Source organism: Olea europaea, chromosome 17 (genome assembly GCF_002742605.1).
Source record: "Olea europaea var. sylvestris chromosome 17, O_europaea_v1, whole genome shotgun sequence".
Classification (NCBI taxonomy): Eukaryota; Viridiplantae; Streptophyta; class Magnoliopsida; order Lamiales; family Oleaceae; genus Olea; species Olea europaea.
Window position 1 is genome coordinate 2,270,448 of NC_036253.1, and position 8,251 is coordinate 2,278,698.

Sequence of the window (8,251 nt, forward strand, 5' to 3'; positions counted from 1 at the left end):
GGGGAGTATTTGATCTTCATTTATGGCTTTCTCAGAGTTCAATAGGTCTTCTTGTTTCGTTCCACATTCTTGGAAGTTGATTACCCATCACTATACTAAATGGTGACCTTTTGATTGATACTCATTGCCCCACTCCTCAAGAATGATTAATAATCACTCTCCGAATTTGCTATGAAAAGATTGTTGTGTCGTGCTTGTGTCATCTATCATAAATTAATTCATTGCAGATCCTCCTTACCAGTTATAATGTGATTGTTGAGAATGTTAGTGTAAAAACTTTGTCTAACGCTGTATAAATGCTTACCTCTGCAATCCTCTTCTGCTTCCAAATCAAACCATTCTATAGATCTCAAGAGCAATAACTGTCCCTTTCCCGAGTTTACACACAATTATACGCGCTTTGGTCTGTTCGGAGAATATAAATAAAAGATAGAACTTCCCACCATTTTTGTTGAAGACTTAATGTTAGCAACTTGAAAAAATCTAGTAACGTCACTGTGAAACCCATCTCAATGAACACTGCATTCGAATTTACTCTATTTCATCCCAATGGCGATGCTGACCAAGTAACATATCGAATTCCCCAAGGAGATTCCTCCTTGTTCTGTATAACTCACGTGCCTCTTTTTCAAACTATCACTTTCAAGGACTGAACTGACTAAATTCCAGAACTAGGTTCTGAAAGCTACTGTTCGGAGTCACCAGGGATGACACTTGCACTTGGTTAAATTTTTCATCATATTTTGGCTTATTTTACTTTATCCTTTTGTATTTTGTTTTTCATTATTGGCCTTGACCTATTCTGTAACTTTATTGCTTTTCATCTAGGTTCTTCCTTCACTGAGAGAGAAACATGATGAATTCATGTTGAGAGAACTTGTGAAAAGATGGTCAAATCATAAAATCATGGTCCGGTGGCTGTCACGGTTCTTCCATTACCTTGATCGATATTTCATTGCTAGGAGGTCTCTTCCCGCACTTAAAGAAGTTGGTCTAACATGCTTTCGAGATCTGGTAACTTTCATTTTGCATTCCTTCAAATTTGAAACAATTGCTTATTTGTGCAACTTGTTTCCTTCTTTCTGTCACCTTTGGAATTTAAGTTCATAAACAGTGTCCATACTTGGGCTCTATCTCAGGTATACATGGAGTTAAACGGAAAAGTAAGGGATGCAGTTATATCACTGGTATGTTTCGGTCATTTCTCCAATTGTTCAACTCTCTCTTTTGCTGTTCAGGTTAGTGAGTTATTTTTCTAATCAGATTGATCAAGAGCGAGAAGGTGAGCAGATTGATCGAGCTTTGTTGAAGAACGTATTGGATATATTTGTTGAAATTGGAATGGGCAAAATGGATTATTATGAGAATGACTTTGAAGAAGCAATGCTCAAGGACACTGCAGCGTATTATTCTCGGAAGGCATCTAACTGGATCTTGGAAGATTCATGTCCAGACTATATGCTGAAAGTAATGTTTCCTTTTAAATGTAGAACTGCGCCCCATCCCCCCTCTCCGTCACAACAAATATTGCATGTGCACCCACCCATCCCCACAGCTAAGCATGCACAAAACAGGGAACAAGTCCAGAAAAATACTTCTTGTCTACGTGATTTTTAATTATCTCATGGCATTCCAGGCTGAGGAGTGTTTGAGACGAGAAAAAGACAGGGTGTCCCATTATCTTCATTCAAGTAGCGAGACAAAGTTGCTTGAGGTTCGTTTTTTCTTATATAAGCATGACACCTTTATCTTTAGTTTGTAGATAATCAGTGCCCATATGCATTCTGTGAATGCCGTAGTTCATTTTCATAGATATTCTAATTGAGCAGTCTTTTCATTTTTATTAGTTTGATTACATTTATTTATTTATTTATTTTTATCTTGTGGGTTCTGTAGAAAGTACAGCATGAGTTGTTGTCTGTGTATGCAACCCAATTGCTTGAGAAGGAACACTCCGGATGTCACGCGTTGCTTAGGGATGACAAGGTACTCAAATATTGTCATTGAATAAATTAGCTGCTATATAGGATCCCGAAGCACTGGACTTTATCTACACCATTTTTAATCCTCTAGGTAGAGGATTTGTCAAGGATGTATAGGCTCTTCTCCAAAATACCTCGAGGCTTAGATCCCGTCGCTGCGATATTTAAGCAGGTTTGTTATCTTCTATTTGTACTGCACTGCTGTTTGCTATAATTTATGAATTTGTCCTCTATATCTAATATACACTCGTTTCATGAGTGCAGCATGTTACTGCTGAAGGTACAGCTTTGGTTAAACAAGCAGAAGATGCTGCTAGCAACAAGAAGGTTCACAATTTTATGTCTTCTTGACAGATAGTTGGTTTTATAGCTTCTCCCAAGAATGTACTAGCTATTTTTTCCTAGGTTATAATCAACTTATCGTGATGACTAATTGGCTACTCACCTCTAGGAAAAAATATTAGTGAATAGATATATGAAATTATGACTACACATCCTGTCTTCAACATCATAGAGTTTCTTTTGCAGGCAGAAAAGAGAGATGTCATCGGATTACAGGAGCAGGTAATTGTCCCAGAATTCTTTTGAGTGCCAGTACTGTTTCACACTGTTGGACTGACCTTATGTTCGGCGATCAGGTTTTTGTCCGAAAAGTTATTGAACTCCATGACAAATTCATGGCATATGTGAACGACTGCTTTTCAAATAATTCACTCTTCCACAAGGTTAGGATTTTGACAATGCTGCATGATTGTTTTACTATTGCCCTTACAGTCTGGTGTTGATATGATTTTCCTATTATTACGTATTTCTAGGCTCTCAAGGAGGCCTTTGAAGTCTTCTGCAACAAGGGTGTTGCTGGAAGTTCTAGTGCAGAACTTCTTGCCACATTTTGTGATAACATTCTCAAAAAAGGTGGGAGTGAAAAATTGAGCGATGAAGCCATTGAGGAGACATTGGAGAAGGTGTGTTTCTTGTCTATATAACAGTTTTGCTTTGTTATTTATTTGCTAAAATCTGTAGAAAGCTGCGATTGAGGGCCTGTTTACTTTTGCAGGTGGTAAAACTACTTGCTTATATTAGCGATAAGGATCTGTTTGCTGAATTCTATAGGTAAATTTCTTACTTTATGGTTACTGGTTCAATCATTCAAGGACATGGTACACTTTATATGCTAAAATTATTGATTTGTATTGCTGTTTTTGGCAGGAAAAAGCTTGCTCGGCGGCTATTATTTGATAAAAGTGCCAATGATGAGCATGAGAGAAGTATCCTTACAAAGTTGAAGCAACAATGCGGTGGTCAATTTACATCAAAAATGGAGGGGATGGTGAGCTCGTGATATTTATGCTGAATAAGAGGGGGTTTACTATGATATGGTTCAAAAATAACCTTTGTTTCTCTCTTCTACCATTGCAGGTGACAGATTTGACACTAGCAAGGGAAAATCAGACAAGCTTTGAGGAGTATCTCAGCAATAATGCAAATGCAAATCCTGGGATCGACTTGACTGTTACTGTATTGACTACCGGTTTCTGGCCCAGTTACAAGTCCTTTGATCTTAATCTCCCGGCCGAGATGGTATGTCATGCATGATATTGTTTCATTATGTTTTCACAAATTCTGAAGGATGATGTCACTTTTTATTATTTTTTGACTTCTGCATCAGGTCAAGTGTGTTGAAGTCTTTAGAGAGTTCTACCAAACAAAAACAAAGCACAGAAAACTTACATGGATATATTCATTGGGCACTTGCAACATCAGTGGAAAGTTTGAACCCAAAACTATAGAGCTCATCGTGACAACTTACCAGGTTATTGACGACAGCCTAATGTTTTATTTACACATAATCTGTGTGGTTGATATAATGTTGATTGAAGATTTTGTCTTTCGTGTTTTTAGGCTGCTGCCCTACTGCTATTCAATGCCTCAGATAGGCTGAGTTACCAGGAAATCATGAGTCAGTTGAACTTGTCAGATGATGATGTTGTTAGGCTGCTCCATTCGCTTTCGTGTGCAAAGTATAAGATTCTTAACAAGGAGCCAAACACCAAGACGATATCTCCAACTGACGTTTTTGAGTTCAATTCAAAGTTTACAGATAAAATGAGAAGAATCAAGGTAATTCCCTCCCCCTACCCAAAACCTACCTTCACAGTTACCATGTGCACATAAAAGGAAACAAATGAACTGCAACACACACAAACAAATCCGACAAGACTTAAGTTGAACTAAGTTGATGAGAAAAAGAAGGGGAAAAAAATAAGAATTCAGATTAATCTAATATTGTCAATCCTATCCTTGTATTCGTATCGTTAAGAGTTTCAATGAAAATTACAGATCCCTCTCCCTCCTGTCGATGAGAAGAAGAAAGTAATCGAAGATGTTGACAAGGACAGAAGATATGCTATTGATGCTTCAATTGTACGTATCATGAAAAGTAGAAAAGTCTTGGGCTATCAGCAGTTGGTTATGGAGTGTGCCGAGCAGCTGGGGCGAATGTTCAAGGTACGCTTCAGATGTTTGCTTCTCCTACTTCACGTGCATGTTTGGCTTAGCTTTAAAATAACTAACTGCAAGTCTATGGGGAAGTTTATAATAAATATTAATTTTTGCCCATCAAAGCTTTGAATTTACTTACTTCGAAAGTAACCCCCCAACTCAGTCCAAAAAGTATTTTGTTCTATAAAACACATTAACTCGTGCAAAAATGTTTGGAAACAAAAATTTATCGAAGAGTAATTTTAAGCTCAGCCAAACATGCTTTTCCTATATAACTGACTATTGTTACAATGTGATTGTGCTCGCCACAGCCTGACGTTAAAGCAATCAAAAAGAGGATTGAAGATTTGATTAGTAGGGACTATCTGGAAAGAGACAAAGATAATGCAAACTTATTCAAATACTTGGCATGATTCGGACATTGGATAATCCAATTGAATCATTGCGAGAGGAACTGCATATTCATCAACCTTGAAAATTACTGTAAATGTTGTCGAATGTTCTGATTGACCTTTTTAACGATATAGTAGACGCGGGGGCTTAAGATTTCACCTTAAATTCAGTTGGGGATTGGAAAAAGATGTAATTTAACCAGTTCTTCTCGGTTGAAGAATTCAGCTTCTCTTTTCGTATTCATAATGCCAGCCAGTTCTCATGTGTTTTTGCATTGGATACTTGACTTTTGTTGTTAGGTTGGCTTTCCATTGGGTAAGGACATGACCAAACTCTAAAGCCAAAGTAAGCCCAGTTTAGAGATGGGTAGGTACTTTGCTCCGCTTATTCTCTCTCTCAAATATAACAAAAAGTCAAACTACATAAATCACTTTCGTCTCTTGTTCATTGTTCCATCTACCGTAAAATGCAATGTAATCTTTTTATTGACAACCGTACGGAATAATGCAACTACTCGTCAACTCTCCCATTTTACTCAATGGATGGTATCTTATTTTACTAATAAAGTTATTTTAAAAAATCTTTTTACTAATTGGAAAGAAATAGTATTAAAATTAGTTGCCACCAATTTATTGAATCCATTTCGTATGCATATCCCAAATTCTATACATCGAGTTTCAAAAATTCAGTAGAAGCGACTAGGCACGTTGAGGTTCATTTGCAATTCTGTATTTAAAACAGCCGTTTGTATTCATTATGAATGGTAAATTAGGGTTCAAAAGTATGAAGCCACAAATGTGCACAATTTGGTTGTCCCTTGGAAGAAAAGAGCCCCTAAAGAAGTGCCTTCCAAAGGTGGTGGATCAAAAACGACATGGGGTAACCTGTGTGAAAAGGTTAAATCGAGTATCAAGTTACAAAATGGTATAAAACAGAGAATGAGACTAAAGCAACATGTTGTAAATCTCAAGTCAGCGCAATATCACACTTTCAGTTTTAGAACACTAGAAGACTGGGGAATGCACAGCTATTCGAGTCGAGGACTTAAAACAGTAAGCTTTTACTGCTCCTAATGTATGTACCCTTGAGGACACAGGTTAACTGCATTTCATCCCCACATGCAAGAAATCAGAAATGAGCGAAAAACAAATTCACATTACATTTCACAGACATTAAATCCAGAAAGAACATTACAATATATATTCTTCATCCCAACAAGCATTTTAGGACCACGTTCAAGATGGAGTTAATTGTTCTATTGGTCACTGAACTTAGGTCCATTTTTTTTATTGATCACTGAAATTTAAAATGTCGAGTTTTAGTCACTAAACTTAGATTCATGTCTTCGATTGCTCACTAAAGTTTAAAATGTCGAGTTTTGGCCACTGAACTTTAAAAAATGTCGAGTTTTGGTCACAACTTAGATCCATGTCTTCGATTGCTCACTGAAATTTAAAATATCGAGTTTTGGCCACCGAACTTTGAAAAATGTTGCAAATTACTCACTGAACTTTGAAAAATATTTTACATTACTATCGAACTTGGAAAAATGCTGTACATTACTCAATGTAAACTCGATATTTTTCAAAATTCAACAGCTATACTAATGAGTAACGTATGACATATTTCAAAGTTTAGTGGTCAAAACTCGACATTTTTCAAAGTTCAGTGGCCAAAACTCGACATTTTAAACTTCAGTGAGCAATCGAAAACATGGACCTAAGTTCAATGACCAAAACTCGACATTTTTCAAAGTTCAGTAGCCAAAACTCGACAGTTTAAACTTTATTGACCAATCAAAGATATGAACATAAGTTCAGTGAGCAATCGAAGACATTTACTTAAGTTCAATGGCCAAAACTCGACATTTTAAACTTCAATGACCAATCAAAGACATGAACCTAAGTTCAGTGACCATTGGAACAATTAACTCTAAGACGACTTGAGAAGCAAGTTTCTGTATTTTGGTAGTAGTTCATTGGGTTGAAGTTGGATTCTTGGATTCAAAGTGTCATGTTGGATTTTAAGATAGGGGAGGATTAGGGTTTTGGGAATTTTGAGGGTGTTTCCTTTCCGATACGAGGGATTGCGGAAGTGGCCCTACGATGATTTCAGCGTTTTGAAATCCATCACATTGAACTGAAAAAGGTAAGGGGTAAATAATCAAAAGTTCCAATTGAGCTTTAGAAGCATTCTGGATAACCAAAAAGAACATAATGTCTTGGCTGGTCAAAAAAACCTAGAAAGGGAAAGACTAGAGAGTGCACGGCTCAACTGCTCGAAGCTTGCATCCCAAGCCCCAGCAAGAACACAAAAGATGCAGCAAATCAAAAAATGTAAATGAATTGTTTTTCTTCTTTGGAAATGAATTCAGCATCACCTGGGAAGAAGGGTTGCCCATTCAGAAAGGGGAGTTTCGTGCTTCTACAGAAGGCTCCAGAAAACTAAAAGTATTGCTTCATAAACAAGACAGCATCTGTGTATTTCTTTCTTTTAATAGTACGTTCTTATTGATATTCCCCCCAGCTAACATCTTCTTGACGTGAGTGATGGAGGAGTGAATCACTATGGCCCTCATTCTATTCCTCCTTCAGATTAGGAAATAGCGGGCCAGCAAATCCAAGCAAACACTCAAGGAACTCCTCATTTCTAACTGCCAAAAGGTACTGAATATAAGCTCGGATAGAAGCATTAGAGATGCTCTTAAGAAGCACATTAAGGGTAATTAACTGCAAGAAGAACAATAAAAAATAAAAAAAATTAGTTATAAACCATATTTTAATTCCACCAAGCACTTTCAGACCACAGTGAAGATGTCATGCTTATTAACAACCAAGATGATTCTTAAACTTGAAATAAATTGGAAGCAAGAAAAACTAGTTCGATCGTCGATTGATCTAGCATTTACAGCACATGAGGCCACTTCTGAGAATGGAAGTATCAGCTTCTTACTGCAGATAATGCCAACAGTCCAACAGTGTAAAACAATAATGAAACCATAATGGGGTTAAGAGCTATCAGTATCACCACAAGTTTCTCATGATAAAAAAGAGACCGAAGCCTTACCTTGTAATCTTCAGCACGTCATATTCAGAAATATAGCAAGCGCCATTATGGTGAACCATTTACTAAGGGTTTGTTTTGGAGAGACTTTTATATAATCATTTTCCCGTAAATCTTTTCCAACCACATCTTATGCAACCCAAAACTTCTCTCTGCTTTTTAACATGTTTACCAAAAAAAAAAAAAAAAATTCACTTGGAAAAATCTCTCCCAAACAAAAGTTTAGTGCTTGTTTGCTATAGCTTTTTCAAACTTATAAGCTGGTCAAATATTATTTTTATCCATACATTTCATAGGATCCACAACTTTTA

At 36.7% G+C, this 8,251-nt stretch overlaps 1 protein-coding gene across 4 annotated transcripts in view; it reads left to right on the forward strand.

Annotated features, from left to right (window-relative positions):
* LOC111366014 (cullin-1-like) overlaps positions 1–5,156 on the forward strand; it is a 15,969-nt gene extending 10,813 nt beyond the window's left edge. For 3 of the 4 annotated variants that reach the window (XM_022986627.1, XM_022986629.1, XM_022986628.1), the window contains exons 4-20: positions 829–1,014; positions 1,140–1,187; positions 1,264–1,467; positions 1,637–1,714; positions 1,897–1,986; positions 2,074–2,154; positions 2,247–2,309; positions 2,511–2,546; positions 2,621–2,707; positions 2,798–2,947; positions 3,040–3,095; positions 3,192–3,312; positions 3,402–3,563; positions 3,652–3,795; positions 3,885–4,103; positions 4,323–4,490; positions 4,796–5,141. In XM_022986627.1, the coding sequence (XP_022842395.1) occupies positions 829–1,014; positions 1,140–1,187; positions 1,264–1,467; positions 1,637–1,714; positions 1,897–1,986; positions 2,074–2,154; positions 2,247–2,309; positions 2,511–2,546; positions 2,621–2,707; positions 2,798–2,947; positions 3,040–3,095; positions 3,192–3,312; positions 3,402–3,563; positions 3,652–3,795; positions 3,885–4,103; positions 4,323–4,490; positions 4,796–4,897 (1,995 nt within the window). In that variant the 3' untranslated portion in view covers positions 4,898–5,141. Of the gene's footprint in view, positions 1–828; positions 1,015–1,139; positions 1,188–1,263; positions 1,468–1,636; positions 1,715–1,896; positions 1,987–2,073; positions 2,155–2,246; positions 2,310–2,510; positions 2,547–2,620; positions 2,708–2,797; positions 2,948–3,039; positions 3,096–3,191; positions 3,313–3,401; positions 3,564–3,651; positions 3,796–3,884; positions 4,104–4,322; positions 4,491–4,795 lie in introns of all 4 variants that reach the window. The other variant, XM_022986626.1, reaches the window with a different exon arrangement.
* The last annotated feature ends 3,095 nt before the right edge of the window (positions 5,157–8,251 follow it).